Source organism: Anopheles moucheti, chromosome X (assembly GCF_943734755.1).
Source record: "Anopheles moucheti chromosome X, idAnoMoucSN_F20_07, whole genome shotgun sequence".
Classification (NCBI taxonomy): Eukaryota; Metazoa; Arthropoda; class Insecta; order Diptera; family Culicidae; genus Anopheles; species Anopheles moucheti.
The window spans coordinates 3,676,500-3,697,913 of NC_069142.1; the positions used below are offsets into that span (position 1 = coordinate 3,676,500).

Below are 21,414 nucleotides of genomic sequence, written 5' to 3' on the forward strand. Positions count from 1 at the left end.
AAATACGAGGCTGCCGCAACTAGACTTCTGCCGCAACGCCAAAACCTGCTGCCACAGTTGCTGTGGTACCACAATTCCAGCCTTCCTTACTTACAATTACGCATATCTGTTAGAGATTTATACAATAAAACAGCACGGTTTCGTGTGGGTGTTGACTATAAACCAACAAGGACTCGCTGTGAGGGTCCTGCCGTATGTTCACATGCGCGTCACGACGTCCACCAGCTCCATATCGTTCGCAAACGTTACGCAGCGCGGTCCGGCCGGTGGTTTCTGTGCGTTCGTCTCAACCGGTTTCGTCCTTCCGGTGGCGGATGTGTTTACGGCACTATCTAGCTGCGGGTCTTTTGTTTGCGAGCTGTTTGTGAGTGGGGGGGAGTGAAAGAGCAACGGTTTAAACGGACGACTAGTGTGGATAATTGTTTTGTAAGCGGTGCTTACCTTCGCTCGCGGCGTGTTATGAAGGCGATCAGCGTGAGGAGAATGATCAGTGCCACCAGTACACCGAGTCCAACGGCGGCCAGAGTCATGTTCGGGTGGGCTTCACCATCCATCGACACCATCGGTACTGTTGGTTGAGCAAAAAGGTAGAGGTAAATGTAAGATAGCTGTCACAAAATAATAATGTATGTTGATGGGTGATCTTAAAAGCACCCAGTGGTAAAATTTTTGAGGTTTTGTCTATTTTTAAAGGGTGTTTATTGCTCAAATTTACAATATAAAGCCAAAAATGTGGGTAGAAATTTAAAAAGTATTTTAGCGCCATCTAGATGTCATTAGTGTCATCAAAAATCCTACAACTAGCGCCACCTGTATGATGCCACCCGAACTAAACAATGCAATGTGTAGTGAATGTATGCAAAACACCGTAATCTAATGCGTAAAAAGAACAAAATGCTTATTGACATTCATTTTTTATTTAGTATTGCTATATATTAAGTACATGTCAACAAATACATAAATCTGATTCTTTGTATTATCCACTACGGTAGATATTGCCGCTTGTTATCAGAATTGATGTTTGTGCAGCTGGTTGCATACATTTAGGCGTATACATTTTATCAGGTTCTAATCGCGGTTTGACCCACAAATCACACAATATTCGTTATGGGAATTAGACATTAAAGGGCTTCAGTGGGCTGGTCATGTCATGAGAATAATACCGGACGATCTAGCCCATAAAGTCCTTTTAGGTCGTCCACTTGGACAGAATAAAGATGGAGTGATGGCATTGTTTTCCCACATATAAGCAAACATGATCCTGGCAGTAGTAGCTCTACGCTTGAATAATCTTCAGGAGACACATGATTTTTCTGATTTACGATCAAAATAATAACATTGAGAGATCTCTTTGATTTTTTTTTATTTTCGTGAGAATTGTTAGACGTGAAATTAATTACAGGGGGTGTCCTCATGGTGCAAAAAAAGCAACTCATCGAACTCACCCTGTTGAGCTGTTTGAAACAACGCGTGTTAGCATGCTCTTCCACCGTAACGCATGATCTCGTGCCAGTTCTGATTGGACGCGTTAGCCCACACAGCTCCCGCAATGTAACAGAGCACGCTGCTGCTGGGAACGGAACACGATCCGCACGGCGCACGTGAATGCATGCGTGCAGAGTGCTACTGTCACACGAGATGCATTAAGCGCGAAGACCTTCGGCGATGTGGTGGTGTCCCACACCGTAGGTGTCGCTCTTCGGCACGGTTACGGTGCGTGTCGCAACGGTCACACACTGTCACACCGGTAGGAAGCCCCATTCGCCACTTAGGGACACCCCAGGGCCGTACAGGTGCTCTATCGTAATGCCGTTCCGGACGACATTTGAGGCTTGTTTTTTTTTGGTTTGTGTGCAAATTTTGCGATGCTTTGTTCGCACCCGGAATCCTTACGAATTTTTGCGGTCTGCGGTTGGTGTAATAGGCGGACTGGAAGTTAATCTCACCGAAAGGTCTTTTACGGGTCGGAGAAGAGCGATGATGAATCCAACCGTGCGTGGAACAGCCGCTCCCCACTTCCGACCGAAACCCAGCATTGATTGATGGTAATCCTTGGATCGGATATTGGAGGCGCACTTACGGGCAAAATGGCAACGCCCTGGTAGGCAGTGCTTTAGGCAGTGCCAGTCGGCAAAACCATTAAGTATGTGCACTCATTACTTTGACACACACACACCACAGAAGTGACACACGCGCGTGCAGCTAATCAGTTTTGCTTGACGTTCATCTGAAGGACGCCGGACGATGGACGATGACAAAATGGCGGCGCGGCATTAGTATCGATTTGTCTTTTGTCCCCGGAAGGGGGCGCAACGGTCCCGGTCCAGTCACTGACCGCTGAGTACAGACCTCCCCCCCCCCCAAACTGGAGGAGAAAAAGGGGAGAGGGGGGGTTTGTTTTGATCCGCTTAAACGATTGCTCGAATTTATCATTCTAAGGAGGCAAAACATCCTTGAGCGCTGGCCGAGTAGCTAGACTGAGATGACTGTGGTTGAACCGGTTGCCCGGTTTTGGAAGTGCTGCCGTCGCACGCCGCCGGGTTCAAGGTTTTACCAAGCCGCAAGACTGTCTCGCTTTATGTGTGTGCGTTTTCGCTATTCGCACCTGACAACTTCATTAGGGCAGGCTCCGTGCAACTGCTTCCCGGTGCCGAGTGTGCCGATTCAGCTGCTAAGTGCAAGCTAACGATGCAAGCCGCCTATCAGCCAATCGCAGACGTTAATGGCATCGCCGTGCGTTTTGAAGCATTGCTCTCGGGGTGCGTAACATTTAGGGGAGCGGGGTCAGTACAGTCGTCGAGTGCATCTCGACTTCCTGTGCGGTTAATCTGCTGTTTGCTGGATTTCACCACAGCCGGCAATCATCGTGTTAAGCAGAAGAGGCACCCCACCAATTGATCTGCTTCCCAAAAACCGGCGTCCAATCCAGGCGCTCGAGTTGCTGTTGAATGCCTAAATGTTGGAAGCTTCTCGAGCGCCGTCGAAAGTGGTTCAAGACCAAGCTGCTTAAGCCCCTCGTTGGGAAAGGGATTGAGGGGGAGAGATTTGTGATTTCGTTTGACAGCGGCATCTCAGTCTGTTATGCTGACTCTTGTTTTCCAGCTACAGGCCGGAACCCTTCCCACCGTCGGTAGAGAACGCATGCGGATTCGATTAGTTGATTTATAAGTCACGGTGTATTCCTACGTAAATGGTGCCCCAGGCGGGGGACTCGGGATGCGCTCCAGACGTCATGATGTTTCGGATCCGCGTGCTCGCTAAATGTGCCATTGTTCATTCGTCATCCCGGCAAAACTGATGGCCGGCAGATGATAAAATCCCATCCCCCGTTCGCACCGTGATGTCGTCCGTTTTGGGAACCCGCGCGGTACGTTCCGGTTGATTATCGGTCTCTGGATGTTTCGATAACGATCGGGATTGGGGTTATGATAACCGTGCCGCTAACCCGCGATCACCACAGGCAAACAACGCCTTCCAACACGTGATCACCTTGCCATATCGCCAAAAGCGAAGTTTTTTTTGTGGTGAGCTGAGTTTTGTGATCTCCCACCCCCCTCCCGACTCTCGTGCGAGCTGGTTGGGTAATGGGTGTATGCGAGGCACGGTACACTATGGAATGATCGCACGAGAATCGCAAACCTGCCTATTAAAACTTTGTCTACGACCGCGTCCATCAGTGCACTGTAAACAAGCTAACAGTTTCATCGGTACACGATCGGTGTATGATTGCTTTGGGCGTTACTGTTTGAGGGTGTACAGAGGCATTTGATTGCGAGTCTTGAAGAAATTGGCTAGCTAAATCGTCATTTAGATTACTTTGATATAATTCGTGGACTGGATAATCTTGTTCAAGTTATCCACTTTTTTGGCTGCCGACTACTTCAAACATCGAAGACAGATATTCTGAGCACGTTGTTGAAGTTGTCTTGTATGTTGTTGATGTAGATACATTAATACCTCAATGAAACTCCAACTATTTCTAAACATTTTAATAGGGGTGTGGAGTTCCATAGCTAGTAATGACTTCAAGGTAGTCTGTAGAGAACATGTAACTGAGAATTACTTCCAAATGTAAGAAATACGGTCTGGAGGTTCCTCAGATAATACAAAAATCCTCCAAGTATAATTTTCTAGTTAAACCCCCATGACAAGAGAACTTCTTGCATTTGAAGATGTTGGTTAGGTAGATATTCTCTTAGAATACCTTCGTTAGCAGCATTACTGTTATTGGTATAATTCTACAAACTTGGGAAAGTCTTATAGGTCTAATATTGTTCAGACTAACATCTTATTCGATGTCAACTCAACTTCAAACATCCAAGACTGCTATACTGAGCACGTTGTTAGAGATGTCTTGTATGTTGTTGACGTATTCCAATGATATCTCAGATCTCAGGAGTGGAGTTCCACAGATGGTAATGATTTCAAATACAATCTGCAGTAACTTCCAAATGTAATTTTCCTGCAACGTAAAATCAAATTACAAGGAAAGTTCTGGGGAGTTGGAGTGTGTGTTGATGACTATTCTGATTTTTCTTTCTCTGTAGAACTCTCTAATAGTACGCGATTTCTCATTGAGATTTTTTTGTTGTTTTCACCTGCTGCAAGTCATTTGATACTTGAAGAGATGGAAGATCTTCATATATCCAGTCTAGGGGATTGAAGCGATATAACCACTATGCAGTCACTACAAGGTGTTATTGTGATGTAGTCTTTAATGTACTACCCAGATGCACAACTTGATGAGGTTTTCAGTAATATTGTGAATTAAGTAACTATTGGGCAAGAGATACTCAATAGCCGAGATAACTTAACCATCAATTGGAACACTTCGCGATGATTATGAGCTGTTTCGTGTCTTCACGCTACGATCAGCTTGAAGTTTTGGAGCCAACGCTCTTCCTACACCTGTCTTTCACCTCGCTACTTCAAGTGGAATCAGTCAAATGCGGCCATTACATGCATTGGTATCTCTGATGTACATTAACGCTGTTGCGTATGCGCAATTGCGGTGGCTCTCTGTCTCCACGGCTCATAGTAGCATCATTATCAGCTCGTAATCTCAATCCAGTGTGCGCACACCACACCACCTCAGACAATGATCCGCTCAGCAATCAAACAAACCAACAAATTTGCAAAACCTGGCTGAAACGCTTTTCACGCGGTCACCTCTTTTTATGTACTTTTCTATATGTACCACCCTGCCATTGGGGGTAAAAAAACTCACCCCTTCTTCCCTGCCAAAATGGTGGCGTTCCATTTGGATTACCAGCGGAACAATGGGTTGACGGTTTTTTTTATTTACATCTGCTTGCCTCGTCACTCAACTCCGCTGATACAAACATTGGTGGTGAAATTGGTCCTGGCTACACAAAAATAAAATGTGTAGCAAAACAGACAATGCCATAGAAAAAGGGAAATTGCACTGTTTGTTTATTAAACTCTTGTTTTTTCTAGGGGCTTTTGGCAACAAAATCCCTTCGTGCTGTTTGTGGTTTTTCGAGGTGTAAATGTGAAGTACAAACTGCAAAGATAATAAGTATGCAAAATTATCAGCAAAGTGGTAGTTAGCGTACCTTATAGCACCCTTCGCAACCATTTCCCCAACCCCTAAACCGCCAAGATGGCGAGATGGCTAGATTAACTCGGTAATTCCCAAACGATTACGCGTAAAAGCTTCAAATGCCAAAGCCATATAAAGCACATACACACCAATTAATCACGGTTGACAGAATGGAAGTATAAAGCGAATGTATTTTTTTTGTAAATGATGAGCTATTCGAAGCAGATATAAGATGCACCCCCCTAGCGCACATTACCGCTTGGTGGATTGTATTGTTTTGTCGTTCAAATGTAGGTTTCTTTTTTGTTGTTACCCAAAACCAATTCCGTGCCGCTGGATGCAAATATCGAAATGCAAAAAAAAAAAACAGCAAAACAATGCCCAGGGAAAGGGCATCTTTGAACACGCGTCGCGTCGAACGATAATGACATTCTTTGGAGGGGAGGGGGGGGGGGAGGGGGGGTGGCATAACAATGCGCTTTAAGCCCGACAGCTTGCTCGACTTCCCGATGGCCTTTCCGCTCGGTTCTCGGACGACCAGCGCCCGGTGGAAAAGGTATGCCAATCAACCGCCCCCAGGTACCACCCACCTGGAGGCAAACATATTTGCACGTTCTAGCGAGCGAGCTGCGTTTGATAATGATAATAATTGCCCCCCCCCCCCCTTCTCTCCCCCACTTCACCCACCAACCCTCCCACCACCACCCCATCTGCGGTGTCGAAACGGTCACATCACTTTCACCGTCGCAACGTGAGACACGCCACACGACTAGAACGCGAACCGTGGAATGTAAACCAGGTGGGTGGCCAACCCTCGCCCCCCTTTACACCCCCTTTTTGCGATGCAAATGTCTCCGGGGTGGTTGGTTGTTTTGTGTGGAAAAATTGGGTGTAAAAACAGCACCGTCGTGGCGCCTCGACGCAACGTGCGCGGAGGCTTGTGCGTCACCTTGGAGGTTGCGTTTGATCTACTGCGAGCCAATCTCTCGCTCCACCGGCAAGGCCGCTTTCACCGCTGGTTTTGTGCACAATTCGTGCGTTCTGTCATTACACGGCCACTTACCTTCGCTCTCGCGCCCGATCAGCTTGGCGGTGTAGGCCACCGCCTGTACCATGCTCAGGTCCGCTTCGGTCATCTCCGGCAGGTCGTTCAGCTGGTTCAACTCCATCACCGCTGGCCACACTACCGGGTAGAATACCGAGGACTCCCTTGTGGGGGGTCACCAACCGCAGTGCTACACCCACCCGCCTTTCGATGCTGACGGAGAATTGGAGTTCTTACCCACCCCGATGCCGCTGAAGGTGAGCGAGTTTTGGGACGGAGAGGGAGGGGGTGGGGGCTAGCAACAAAACCCCAAGGTACGATGGCCTCCCCAAAACGGTGGGATTTATCAACGGACTTCAGGTGAACTTTGCCAAGGTTTTTCTTGGGCGGGAAAATCCAAAGCTTGCGCGATGCGTCGTACTGCGGGGGTTTTTTGGTGGCGCTGTGATCCTTCGCACCAAGAATCGTTGCCGTCGTTGTTTTTGGTAGCACGGTAAAACAAACCGTTCGCTCTGATTGCGTTTCGTTAACCTGCGCACGTTTTTGTTATGGGGTATCACGCCGCGAGGGGTGGAATGTCTGTCGCATCTGGGGGATGAGTTCGTTATTTATAGAAATGTCACTGGCCACCAGGAGCGACGTATCTCGGTCGCCGTATTTTGCGTCGTTTCTGCCTTTTGTTGATCCGATCGTTTTCCTTTGCCACAGCGAGTTATGTTCGTTGATGCCCGTTTTATTTTGTTAAAACATCGCTTGAGGTTTTGTTGATGGCGCGAAGAACTTTAAGCGTTTGATTGCTGTTGGTTGGAGGGGGAATATTTTCCAGCAGGAAAAAGAGCGAAGCTCCTTCTGGGATTCACAGACAGACACACACAAAAACCGAGAGGAGTGTGACGACTGAAGAGGAGGAAAGGAAAAATCACACTCGGAAAAATCACACCTGCTTGAATTTTCCTACTCCCGTTTTAAAATTCGCCACAGCTTTTTCACACCTTTTCACAGCAAAACAGGAAGAGCAACCAAAATTAAACACTTGTCCACAGTCCACTTCATCCAGCCAACAAAGCAGTAAGCTGTTTTGTTTTGTCCGTGTTCCGATGTACGTTCGAGGGAGTGTGGTTTTGTGCCACTTCGCGCCGAGTACGATCGCGCGCACCGATCAGCATCCGGTGCAGTCTGTCTGACGACTGAGTTGTTGATCGGTGCGGTGCCGGCTGAAATATGCCCGTGCACGCTGCTGTCCTTCTCCAACGTTGCGAATACCGGCCGCTTACCGCGTTGCGTGTTTCCTCCCGAAAGCGGTGCGTCACAGCGTTTTGTCCTGGCAGCGAGGAGGAGAAATTGAGAGCGAGAGTAGGAAAGGGAAGGGAAAAGGTGTGGAAGGGAGTAAAAGGTACCTTCGGAGTGCCTAAAACATTGCAACCAAACAACGCAACACGGATGTGTGACGGGAATTTGATTATAGAAGTTTATTCAATAAAATACATCATCTTATGGCACTAGGTTTCTTTTTTTTTTTTAACGCCTACAGTGATAGGTCACGCATTTGTAATGTTTTGCAGTGTATAATAGTAACCTCCAGTCTAATGTAGTAGCACCCGTTTGTGCGCAATATTAAATGCAATGTGGAAATAAGCAGCGCTAGCTGAAAATACGTTTTGCGCCTGTTGGGCTGCAATCGGCACAGCACGGCATCAGAACGCAAGCACCGTGCGCAAGTGCTGGAGCAGGGATCACGAAAATCCTTTCAGATGACGGTACGCGACAAAGGTGTCGACACCGTACACTAGTCCCAAGATACCTCCCATATACTTCGGAAGGGGGATATGTTAAAGAAATAGGAGGATTTTATTTTTTGTTTTGTTTTGGAATGAGGCGTGAGGTATTATTTTTAGAATGTTGTAAAAATTTGTGTGCCGAAACCGTGGGGAGGTCGGGAAATTGGATGGAGTGGGAATGGAGTTGAGTCACACAATTAATGTTTTTTTTTTCGCCCGGAAGTGTGGCAATTAGAGGTAAATGGAAAATGGGAAAAAAAACTCACGTATACGGCCGTCATCGCTGGATAGGCACTGTGGATGCCGCCGGTAGTTTTGAACACCAGGAACTTTGGGTACAGAAACACGTTCACGGCAACGCCGAGATAGGAGGACGCACTGAGATACATTGCGCACGCCAACCCGTTGTAGACCACTTCCTGTTGAAGGAGATTGAAGGTGGTTGTAATGCAAGGTGGGCCCGGCACATCCTCGCTCACTCGCTAATACTCACAAAGATGGATTGTCGCACCAAATGGAAGGTGCGGGTTGATATTGTGTAGCACAGCAGCAGTATGGTGGTGGTAAGGAGAAATGCCGAGCAGGTCGTTAGGAAGCCCCAGAACGCTTCCCCAATATCCTTCGCACTGTCCATACCGAACTGGATCAACATCGTTTGGCAGAACCAGCCCAGTACCAGCTCAAAACACTTCAGGATACCGTTCTTCGACACGAAGAATTCGAGATTAACGCACGTACACACCCGGCAGCACCCGAGACGGAAGCCACGGTTTCGCTGTTCCTGCAGCTGGCCACCACCGCGCCCTCCAGCACCGATGTGGGCCGGCATTCGTATCACTGTCGAGGGCATGGCCGTACCAGAGCAGAACCGTCCACGGTGTCGATCGTGCACCAACTGACGCTAGGGGCCAAACGTCTTGTCGGCTGGTCCAAAAAACCCATCGACCAGGACCTCCTGCGACGTATCCCGCAATATCTTCATACCGACCACGCGTTGGGCTTCTTACGGCTGATGCGGCGTAGCAGCGTATAAGCAAAAATAGAACTCAACGGAGTGAATCCGGTCGAGGTGGGGTGAAGAAGCTGGGCGCAGGCGCATACCTCACTCAGATTGTTCGTGCGTGCTCGTCACCCCTACTTGAGCCGCTGCTGAGACACAGATGTGTTGTCTACGATCTGTCTATGGCTAAACATATGTGAGACATCTCCGTCCTTCTTACACACAAACTACACGCCGAGATTTTGACCGTCGTTTCTCTTGGTTTTTCCTACAAACAAAACCATTCCCAAAGGGATACGGAAGGAAGTTGGTTTTATTGCGTCGTCTAGGGGTTTACCGCTTGCGTACGGGGTGCACTGGTGGTGTTTATTTATATCAAAGTTTTTTTTGTTTTGTTTTAGCCTCTTTCCGGTCGCTACTAAACCCTAACCAGACAAGGGAATATAAGTCAACAAACTCCTTAGCCTAGAGATGTACATAGTGAGCAAGATTGAGTTGAGTGAGTTGAAACTAGTGTTTAGTGACTATTCGGAAATGAATCATTCAAATGAATCTTTAGTGGGGAGTCATTCAAATCTCTTAAAAGATTCATGAATCCTCAGAGCAAAATAGTAGTTGGGCCTAATTTTTAAAATTTAGAAAGAAGGAGAGGATGGGGGGGGGGGTTTGAGGGAATCACAAATCTTGGATGATTCATTAATCCTAGAGAATTCATGAAACTTTCAAATAGAGATTCAGCCTGATTCATGCAGTTCGACGAGTCATTCAGACACTGAATCAGATTCACCCAACACTAGTTGAAACATAATCATTGAAATCAGGATTCAACTCTTAAAAGATTCATAAATCCTCAGAGCACAATGGTAGATGGTAATTTAGAGGAAGGGGGATGATGGGGTTTGAGGGAATCACAAATCTTGGATGATTCATTAATCCTAGAGAATTCTCGAATCTTTAAAAAAGAGATTCAGCTTCAATCACACAGTTCGACGAGTCATTGGGATTAATGGCTCTGAATCAGATTCATCCAACACTAGTCTAAACGTGACCGTGATGAGCTGTTTGCAAAATATTTTCATGTATATATCATATTCATATTCATATTTTTATTATGTGACACCTTTTTGCATATTATTGTGTAATTCAACTTAATCAAATATAATATCTAATCATATTACATCTCCTTGATCGTCTAGAAAATTTGTCAGTTGTGTCCAAGTATTTACCAAAAAATTTGTTCACTTATTCACTTGCAGTCATCGCACCAAAAAGCGTTGCGATTCCCATCCCTAGTACGGTCGGATGTGTCATCGGGATCATCTTTTGCTTTTAAAATAACCGAAAGAAAACAGGAAGATGATTTACAAGGTGATACAAAGTGGGAATGCATTTTGTGGAATGAAACAGAAGCAAAAAAAAGGGGAACATGTTTTACCGGACAGAAATAGCACGCTTTGTGTTTAATATTAAAAACCATCTTTATTTCATCTGCTGCCAGACCTGACATACACATACAAAACTCCTATTGATTATATATAAAAAAAAACACAAACACAAATATTCAGGACTGGAAGAACGAACGAGTACAGTTTGAGTACAAAACAATATAGATATAATAGTATATCTGACGGATTCAAAAGTTCCTAGGTGGTAAGGTAAGAGCAAGACACTGGAAACATACAGTTAAAGGCCGCTGCAATTGGGTATGAGAAAAAGTTCCCTAAGTGTTTTTAAAACATAATTTTGCTCATAGTGTGTGCTATAATTCTATGCAAAAATTTAATGATAATGAGGTGAAAATGTCGGCACTAACTGTTTTTCCTATGAAATGTGTAATACTGCTGCTAGCATCAAGAGTATAACAATGTTTCCTGTTACCTGTGTCGCCCGATACTTTTGTGCTTCGAAGGGCGCACTTTTCCCATACCCTAAGTACATTGCGCTGAGCAGCGTGCGATAAATATGAAGTGAATTTAGTTTCCGTTGAACACACACACACACACTGAGGCACGCACACACCGATTCAATTATACACGAACATTGCGAACACCGACGTAAAAGCCTGCAAGCTGTTTTGAGATTAGAGCGAGTAATTAAACAACAAAACGCCTTCTTCGGCGCGAAATGCGACCTTGGTTAGAAACACTGCGATGTAGGAGAGGGGGAGTGGAGGGGATTGTGGATGGATGGGGAAGAGGAAACGCACGCGAAACAAGGAAGTCGATCGCAATCGAACACATGTCAGCGAGGAATTTTGCACCCTTCTTTGATTTTTTTAATTCATGTTGCGAGCGTGGGATGCGATGGAAATTGCGCGTTGGATGATGGAAGACTGGGCGAGAGATATCCATATCCTTAGATGCCCCGGTAGGAACGTTGAGCGAGCAGTGCGCTGAAGAGGTAGAGTGCGGACACGATCAGTCCAAGGATCTGTAGAATGCGGGCAAACAAAAATAAAATCATCCATAATGAGACACGGTGGTCACCAGGGTTTGCTAGGTGATTGTGCTTACCGCGGCGGCCATATACGCATCTTTGATCGTGTGATAATATCGCCCGTTGGTGACGTCAACCAGCAGCATAATCGAGGCGATGAGGTACAGCAGGAACGCGATCGTGTGATAGACAAGCTCATAGATGGTCTTCGAGATGATGCCGCCGGTGCTGAGCGATACGAGACATGATGCAAGCAGACAGAACGTCCCGATCAGGAAAGCGACCGTCATGAGCAGGAAGAAGAACTCGGCACTTGCTGGCAGACCCGAGGTCGGGTAGCGCCGGATGTAGTACGCAACCAGACCGACATTCACCGCGCCAATGATCTGCGAAGCGTACGAACGGAGTTCAAATTAACGGGTGCTGATCGTGTTGACCACAACGGCGCAAACGGTAAAGCTGTGGTTGGACAACACGCCCGCCGTGCGATAAAACCTCGTCCCGAGCCTTTACTCTCACAGGTAGAGAGAGGGTGCTTGGAAGATAATACGAGATGATACACATACCAATTGGGCAAGCTTTAGCAGGCCGGGCGTTGTACGAAGATAGCCCGTGTTGAGTACTACATGTGATGTGCTGGTGGTGGTGGTAGTTGTACGCGTTATAACAACCGAGTGCGACATCTTGCGGCAAACGCTTTATTCCTTTGCAGTTGATGGTTTATGTCTTCGCTAACCTTGTTCGCGCTTGTAGAAGCTGTAAACATTTTCAGCAAAGCAGAACAAAACTGATTTGTTTTAATATTGTGCTCTGTGTGTTTAGCTCAGTCGAAACAAGTAAAGTATAAATGCAATTTTAAACTAACTTGTATAAATGTCAATTTTTATAACTAATCTTGTTTAAATGCCTGTCTGATTAAAAAATCCCTTTTCGAATACTGAAACTTTTCTGCCGCAATATATCAGCGGTTCGATGGAACAATAAAACTGTGTTGTAGGTGGGGAAGCAATAAATAAATCTGACATAATTCCTATATAGGTCTCCCGCGTGTAGAAGACTAGTAACACAACAAACAAGCGACTGCACTCAGCAGACAGCTTGTAGCGGTATGAATGGATGCGCGTGTGGGCGATGTGATGCGCGCGTAAAAAAATGTATTTGCGTGTAGAACCAAATGGGCAAGCCGTGTCACTCTGGTATCTCGCTTCATGGGGACGCTGGTAGGGAGTCGCAGTAGTAAACGAAATTCAGCAACAATCCATATGCATGTGGCATCGCATTTCCGATTCGTGATGCGTTTCAGCTTGATGTCATGAGGGGTTGTGAGCTATTTAGGTCAAACAAGACAAACACACCCCAAAATCCATCTCCCGAACACAAGAACACCATCACAAGTTGTAGTGATATTTTTGCCTGACAGCTGCGGATGAAACTGTAAACGTCTTGCAGTTGCACTGGAAATTGTGATTCCAGCGTAGACAGAAGAATGTTTGCAATTCGCTACGATAAGATTGGCAGAGATTGCGATAGGGCTGAAGGAACACGTACCGAACACAACTTGGGAGGGAATTTCTGATACATCGATGACGCATGGTATGCTGTCAGATGACCGGAAACAAACCGCCTCGCTGAAGGTTGATCGTATCGAGCTGAAGACCTTACAAAGGTCTCTTCAAAGTGGTAGTCCTTCAAAACTTTCCCGCTAAAGGAGCAAGCGGTGATGATGGTATCTTTGGTACTCTGTATCACGCATGTGGGAACTTGCCCACAAGGGAACGACGGCGTAGTATGGAGGAGTAAACATAGCGTGAACGCACGAACAGATCTCCTTTTTAGGAAAACCGTGTCAAGGATTCGTAGCTACTTCTCAACCCTTCAACAATGGCTGCACGTGTCGCCTCACCGTGGACACAATCTGTTTGCATGCAATACTTTCTTCGACACCGGCAGGCATTTGCACATCAAATCAGCTGAAAGATTCTAAAATGAATCACTTCGAAAAGAAGAACAACGCCCCAGTTGTTGTTGGACCACCAGGGACGCTTTTAAGAGAAAAGGGGGAAGGAGTATAAAAACCCGTCAACCCGTCAACTGATGCATACCCTCGTGCGGATCGCGGCAACAACACGCGGAGTTTAAAAATAAAACTCCAACACCCAACGCTGACATCATCGAATATGCAAGAGTAGGGCAAAGAACGAACAATGTTCTGTATGTCGCAGCGTGTTGTGGTGGTTGCTTGCGTGTGGAAGAACTTTATTTTCACCTTCATTCGTGGGTCGGGAGATGGTTGGTTGGTGGTCTAGAAATTTTCCCTACGGGAGACCCTACCCTTTTTGGAAGTGGGAGTTTGAAAGAACGATCACTGCCATATTTGTTCTTCTAAAGGTAAATGTTCCAAACTTTTGAAAGACTCAATTAAACTCAATACCCTATAGGTCGATGACGTTGGTGTGCATTCAACAGGTTGTTTCTGGCAAAAAACTCTACATTCTCCACAATAATCGAACAATAATGTACAACCTGATCTACTTGCTCAATGCAACTAGCTGGGCTGGTATTTTTGATTGATACGCTACCGGAGTTGATGGATGGGCAATGTGAACACGTTCTACCAGCGGCACACACTGTACAAAACGACGCGACTGGATCGTACGCACTGAAGTAATAAAAAAACACCGGCAGCAGACACGCACTATCGCGAAACAACAGTGTCCAAAACGTTCCACACGGGCGAAGTGTACAATGACGACTGAGAGACCTGCCAGAGCTGCGACTGTCTGGATGAAGTCGCCTGCATTCAGCCGGACCGTTCCACCGTTGCTTCGCGGTGTTGCGTGTTTGTGTGAGTTTTGTGTGGCGGGCGCATTGAAACGAGAGTGAAATTGGTCATTCCTCTTGCGAGACTTGCGTCTTCTCGCCACACCGTAGTGAACCTGAACGTGCGCCCTGTGTGTCGCAGAAACGAAAATAATAAGGGCTGGAAAGGAGAGTTGACCACTGTTTACCAATATGTTTTCTTTGTATTGGATGGAAATGGCACATTGGAGGAACAGACGAAACCCCGTGGCAACAACTTGTTGTATTTACAAAACGCGTTGTTTGGGGGATATGACCCGGGGCCATAGGAATTAAATGGAGGTTCCTTGGCAAACAACAGTTTTCCCTTTTTTTGTTTGGATCTTTCGATCCACTTTCTTCTTCATCGTCACGCACACGCTGTTTGTTTCGCGATGATGTCATTTTAATTCATCAAGCAACTGTTTAAACGCGCGCACACCACGGTTTGTTGAAGTGCTGATTAACTGATTGCATCCCGCGTACTTGCGAAAGATGCACAAAACTACTCGAGAGTGATATCATGCGCGTTTCAGACTCATGATGTCAGGTAATCGATGACGCATCTGCTGTTGGCGAAGAGGCGAAGAACCTGCTGTGTACATTCCAATCGAATTCGGTAATACGTTAGAAGCCGGGCAAAGAACAGCGATACAAACACGAGGGGTTAATTCAAATTTGCTTTCTTCCAACACGCCGAGTGGAATGAGATTCTCAAGGGCAGTTTGGGCAGTTTGACCGAAGGTGTGCCGTAAAGGTGCGTCCTCACAGTTACGCTTGACTTGAATGTTCCACCGTCACGGTCCCTGCCCATTAGACTGCCTTCGAGATTGGTGTGTGAGTACGGGGCGGAAGGTTCGATAAATTCGCCAAGAATAGTCGTTCACTAACAGCAGTACAGTTCTTTCTCCCTTCTGCTTCTGTTCACACCCTCGGGAGATTCCCGGCAACAGGCTGTCGCGCCGTCTAGTCTACCTCCTTCACCGAAACTGTTTCACTCCCTATTCTGTTAAGACACCACTAACGTTTGTCCGGAAGTTTACAGTCGAAGTAATAAAAGCACCCTCTGGATTGAAATACGATTGAACGCTTGCTCCAACTTGTTGGTCTATATTTCAGTGCGGTAGATGCTTCACATGTAGGTGCATTTTGTAACACGCAAATGCAAATGCATTCCACATCTCACCCACATTCGGGCGCTCGCTGTTTGCTGGAAGTTAAATTTAACTTCGATCGTAGTTGGTAAGCTGGCACCAGTAGTTCGGCAATTTATGAAGGTGCTTATGGGGGTGAATACCATTAACACATGCAAGACATCTGGTTTGTTTTTTATAACATGAGTTATTTATCACATGCTAAAACCAGGTTACAGCAAACTTCGATCAACGTTTTAGAATTTCTATATCAAAAGAAAAAGAAAACTAAAATAAGTTTGATACACAAACAACGAATAAGAAAATTTATTGCATTTAGCACGCGTGTGCGTGCGGCAACAGCAAAGTACATATAGTTTACCGCTAGATGGCGGTAGGATGTAATGTTAATAAAAGCTTCGCGTGAAAGTTAGAAGAACACATTCGGTACAACTGGTGTAACCGCATCGAAATTCTGGCGTCGGTGTGTTGGTGTGTAATGTTTGTGCACCCCACTTCTTTGTTGACGTTTTGTTTCTGTGTTTTTTTTTTCACCAGAAACAAAGTTAATAATCGCGTACCACCGGATCTATTGTGGATTAGAGCGGCCATCGTAGATGTCACGGAGCTGTAACCATGTTTCGCCACCGTATACCAGCGCGGTCAACATTGACATCACGGTGGATATCCAGTTGAACGCTGCAGTCCCACGGTAGCCCTTGTCGGCAAATATGAGGGTGTATGAGAGCACGTACAGCACGAGCGTTACACCAGCGGTATATTGCAGTTCCAGCCGGCGCCAGTTAAGCAGGGGCAGCTGGCTCCGGACAATCGTTCCACTGCATCGCCGGTCCCAGAACAGCACGAACGAAATCACGAACGAGTGACAAAGCACAATCAGAGTCGTCCACTGGAACACATCGTTGTACTGCGGACGGGTGAAGCTCAACGCACCGATCGTCAGTAGCTGTACCGATCGACAAAATCAGCATCAGTAAGTGAACGGTTTAATTCCCTTCCCGGATATGAAACTCTTCTTACCAGCTGCACTAGCCGCAAGCGGTTCCGTATGGCACCACGGTTCATATTGCGTAGATCCGTATAGGCCGCACGTAGACAGTTGGTACGATCTGGGGTGCCGGTTGGCTCCGCCGAACCGAGTACGGGTACGTCTATCGCATGGGTGTATGGTGGCGGTTTTTCCGGTGGACCCGTTTCCAACCCGGGTGTAAGATGTTCAAAGATTCCCGTCATCCTGCAATAGAAAGGTTAACCCGTGTGTGGTGTGTTTTAGTGCGCTAGCTGTAAACGCGGCCGAACCACTACTAATGTTCCGGGAAACAACGCAACTGAACGCAACACTTGACTCGCGTGTAGGATGTAATGCAATGTAGGCAGTTGCCGAATGTTTGGCTTCGTACGGTCGTTTCTTCCCGTTCGGCACTAATGTTACAGTGCGTGACAAGAAATATGCGCGCTTCCGTACAGAGCGATTTAATATAAAATGTTATTACAGATAGTTAAAGTGATTTTGAACAGAAATGACTGTAACATATGTTTTCGGTATAATATGCCTAAAATAATGCATTTTGTACGCCTAATACGGCAGTGAATTTTTGACATTTTGCTACAAGTTATCGAATATTTTTTATTACATCAAAATATCTTATTTTTTTATAAATTGAAAGTTCCAGTACTGAAAAAGATATTAAATTATTACGAAGTAGTAAGAGGAACACTATAACATTGTTTCTGCTAGAAGTGCTCAAGCTCGTACGCCATCGTCTATCAATCCAATGTAAAGGGTTTTCTGGAATAGGTTAGCCATTTTGCAACTTCATTCATCTGGACAGCTTAAAAAATCTTAATGGGTTGGATAGTACGGTGTTGTGCTAATGACATGACCAGCCCATCGGCGTCTAACTCGCAGGGCATAAAATTGTAGCGATTGCCCTTTCACACATACACGGGGTAAACATCCTGCTTAACATCTTCCTCTCCAACGAGGCTAAGAGAGATCGGCGTAAGATCTGTTAACAATAATAATGATAATACTTATTTAACAACACAACAAATTGAAGAGTTCAAAGTCCTGCCATTTCTGGCTTTCTATGACTTTATGTACCAGTAGGTGGATAATCAGTCTTGGGCACGGGGAATGGGACCGGATGGGATTTTGAACCGGTCCTGTCGTGTATGTAGACCTCCACTACGTAGAAAATTCGCGAAAAAAATAGTAATTATGTAGAAAACCTCAACGGCATGTGTATGATTTGTGAACATCACTGTTAAAATACTGGGGGAATTTTTGTTCGTGTTTTCGTTCGGTGCCAAATCGTTCCCTCGCTAGGAAGTAATTATATTAAAGATAACATTAATGACACGATTGAGATATCACCGGTGCAGTTCGACGTGTTGACCGTCGGTACACCTTTAATCAAACCCAACTTTAATACTACCCTAACCGCCATTTTGGACGAACGAAGCAGGAATTCTGATATGGGTATTCGGTATGCACATGTGAATTCGTTCGATATCGTTTATTATTGACGTGGTGACGAATTAACAATGCATGAACATCAAATCCTCCAGCTCAGCACGATGCAACACCTTCCATCGGATGGTCCTGTTCGAGCGTATGTTCAAACTCATTTGGTTTGATTACTTCGTTGGTTTATTGTTGTTTTTCCTTTTGCACTGATACATTTGCATCCTTCGCATTCTTCGTACGTGAGCGGAGTGGTCGAGTGCAATATTGCAGTAGTTGCACTCTTAACCGTTTCTCAATGCGCATTACTACAGGACAGAAAGGAGCACCACGAACGACACAAATAGAACTTCGATGTGAGGGCTTGGAAATCGATAAACAAATGGTGCAGGTTTGCGTACTCCGGAGCGAACATCGATGAAAGCGTGATCATTTGTTGACGACGCACCACCCTCACCATCATCATCGTCATGAGCGACTGCTTTGTGCGATGCGATGATGCTCCGTGTTTATCGCGGGTCATTTGTGTAATATTCACCCTCTCCCGCACCACAACGGTCACCAACCATGGCCCGCATCCGGCGCACCATAGTGACAACAAAATAAAAGTGCACTTGAAACGCTGCAGCCCCATTCCAACTGCGTTTGCGATCGACCGTTTCCTGCGGCAAGGGTGAGGCAAGCTCATGTGGCCGTGAAAGTTTTTTGGGGTTGGGTTCCGGGGTGAGTTTGTTCGGATGCATCTCATTCCAATGCTCATTAACCGTGGCGGAATGTCTTCCCGCTTTCGGTGGTACGGTTTGTACGTTTTTATTGAAAAAGTTTGTTTTTATCTTCACATTGTTGGGTTCGTTCTGCCGCTGTGGAATCGCATTTGTTGAGGATGGGTTCCAACGTCCAATTCGTGTGGATCGACAGCTAAAGTCCAGTAGCGGTGTTGTAATATCTCAACTTAACGATTTTGAGCTTAGGTTAGCAGCATGACAATAAAGAAAGATGGCAAAATGGCAATACGCTAGTAGCCATTCATTCTGCTGGAAGTGGATATGAGCTTTTATCAGCTGATAACCTGAATAACAGAGGGAATGACGATAAGAATTCGAGTTTGGATAAGATGGCGGATTACTTTTTCAAAAAATTATTACTAACCGAAGTGTTTATCAGCAGTTTTAAGGAGGTTAACTATATTGCACCCTATCTGGTCTGGAATTTCGTATTCTACTTTCCACAATCTGGAATACCGGCGTGGGTTACCCTATTATAAAAGAAGGATGACCTTAAACTAGGTACGAGTTAGCATGGATTAACTTTAATGTACTTGTGAGCCAATCTACTGGAAATAAAGCTGCAAAGCAAGGTACTGAATTCATCTAATCATTATATTAGTATCGCGGGTTTATGTCTAAGCGGATGATTTTCACAAATTTGGTGGAATATGGATATACATATAGACTGTGTTTACAAAGACCTTAAAGTCCGGACTATCCAACAATGGGAAATTCCAGGAATTGTGCCGGAGTTGACTCCGGCATGTACAGGTCTTTTGTTATTACTACCCCGGGAAGAGTTAGATTTTAATTAAATCAAGGGATTAAAGCGGACACGACTTCCGAGAACTATCTTATACATGTTTATTGTTCGAAGGATCAAGAACGACAAACTTAAGATGGCTTGGTAGTGGTTTTCACAGTTGCCCAGTTTATTTGGTCATTGGTCATTGGAAATTTGTCAGCATTTTGTCAACTCTAGTGGCACATATTAATGTGAATTTCGATCGTTCGCTTGATCTTCGCGTGTGAAGTTTGATGCTCCAATTTTAGGTCGGTTGTCCGTGCGTCAAGAAATCCAAAAATTTCTGGGCCGATCTCTTCGCTCATTGTGAAGACACTTGCGATCATCCTCTCTTGCGTAGCCGTGTAACCGGGCCGATATAGCCAATCAAATAATAACAAATGTTTTATATAAGCAAGGATATATAAAATCTAAGGATATTATCGATCAATTTTCTACCTTTTTAATTAGATTATGTGCTATAAATTAACTCTGCTGCTAAATTTCCAAAAATCGCACAATCGGCACAAGTTGTTTGGGGCCCCCAACACGGCGAGGCCCTAGGCGACCGCCTACTCCGTCTACCGCCGCTGGCCTCAGATAAACCAATATTCGAATGTGATAGTGTCGTCTCATATCCGAACGAACCTATCCAAAGGAAATCCAACTTTGGCAACTACCGCGGAACGATCGCAACTGACTACGACCCGATAGACGAAGAAAGGCTTCAGCTTTGCTCATCGCTGGACGGCACCTTTAGGACCGCACCCTGCAATTGAAAGCAACATTTCGGTGTAAGTGTGATAAAGTAATTATAAAAGAAACAGAGCTTTAAACACTGTAACATAAAATTATTATTGACTGTGCAGATACACACAACGCGCGCACACATACACCGTACAGCGTGACGCGTCTGCCTTTCATACCATTCGTTTCGATGTAACCGCACGCAGGAAAAACCTAACCATCTTTACCGATAAACAAAAGGTGTACTACGCACCCGTCCTTTAGACGTAAGGAGTGTCGGTACTTTTATCGCCTCCTTTCGTCGTATCCGAGCGGATAGACTTTTCCCTACTTTTTTTCTATCAGCGTTCCCGGGTGTGAGCGTTCTTTCATTTTCGAATTTTTTACTGCACTTGGGATGAATTTATCTGCAATGCACAACAAAGCTGGTTAATTAAACAGTGCAATTTACGCTTAGTGTTACGATTGTTTTCTCTCCCTGCTGCTTACGTTCTAATACCGTTTTGGCCGATGCAGAATAAGATTTACAAAAATTGCAGGGTTGCTCAATGATGGTTCCGTTACCATAAAGCGCGAAATGAAATTGATTCTTTACTGATACATCTGCCTCGGATGAAAGCCCTAATGAGAGTTATTATGCAGAATTGACTTTTCTGGAGCAAACGCTCCTGTTAAATGGGAGAAATACTACTTACTATCGCAATATGTTCCACTTTAACTTCAAAAGAATCAATGAATGACTAAAATTGAACAATTTTTTTAAAAAAATAACTCCTTACAAGGAAGACACGGTGACTCTAAGCAGTTCCCAATGAGGTGCAATACAACACGCAAC

The 21,414-nt window shown here is 45.4% G+C and overlaps 4 protein-coding genes across 6 annotated transcripts; all 4 read right to left on the minus strand.

The window, feature by feature from the left end:
• Window positions 1–149: 149 nt before the first annotated feature.
• LOC128307417 (uncharacterized) lies at window positions 150–6,739 on the minus strand. Its single transcript, XM_053045244.1, has 3 exons — window positions 6,627–6,739; window positions 442–568; window positions 150–358 (listed from the first exon to the last, which is right to left on the minus strand). The coding sequence occupies exons 1-3, from the start codon at window positions 6,730–6,732 to the stop codon at window positions 199–201; spliced, it is 393 nt and encodes a 130-aa protein (XP_052901204.1). The 5' UTR covers window positions 6,733–6,739; the 3' UTR covers window positions 150–198.
• Window positions 6,740–8,341: 1,602 nt separating this feature from the next.
• Window positions 8,342–9,236, minus strand: LOC128307290 (protein singles bar). The gene is made up of 3 exons (XM_053045052.1): window positions 8,880–9,236; window positions 8,653–8,805; window positions 8,342–8,419 (listed from the first exon to the last, which is right to left on the minus strand). Exons 1-3 carry the CDS (start codon window positions 9,234–9,236, stop codon window positions 8,342–8,344), a joined length of 588 nt encoding a protein of 195 aa, XP_052901012.1.
• A 2,385-nt stretch (window positions 9,237–11,621) lies between these two features.
• On the minus strand, window positions 11,622–14,555 carry LOC128307075 (uncharacterized). Of its 3 annotated transcripts, none has more exons than XM_053044792.1 (4): window positions 14,402–14,555; window positions 12,389–12,578; window positions 11,900–12,208; window positions 11,622–11,816 (listed from the first exon to the last, which is right to left on the minus strand). In XM_053044792.1, exons 2-4 carry the CDS (start codon window positions 12,503–12,505, stop codon window positions 11,742–11,744), a joined length of 501 nt encoding a protein of 166 aa, XP_052900752.1. In that variant the 5' UTR covers window positions 12,506–12,578; window positions 14,402–14,555; the 3' UTR covers window positions 11,622–11,741. The 3 variants fall into 3 exon arrangements, with proteins under 3 accessions (XP_052900752.1, XP_052900754.1, XP_052900755.1); XM_053044794.1 differs by having other exon boundaries at window positions 14,346–14,555; XM_053044795.1 differs by lacking the exon at window positions 14,402–14,555 and adding an exon at window positions 14,355–14,396.
• A 1,542-nt stretch (window positions 14,556–16,097) lies between these two features.
• LOC128307067 (uncharacterized) lies at window positions 16,098–17,159 on the minus strand. Its single transcript, XM_053044783.1, has 2 exons — window positions 16,835–17,159; window positions 16,098–16,760 (listed from the first exon to the last, which is right to left on the minus strand). Exons 1-2 carry the CDS (start codon window positions 17,045–17,047, stop codon window positions 16,383–16,385), a joined length of 591 nt encoding a protein of 196 aa, XP_052900743.1. The 5' UTR covers window positions 17,048–17,159; the 3' UTR covers window positions 16,098–16,382.
• Between the last annotated feature and the right edge of the window lie 4,255 nt (window positions 17,160–21,414).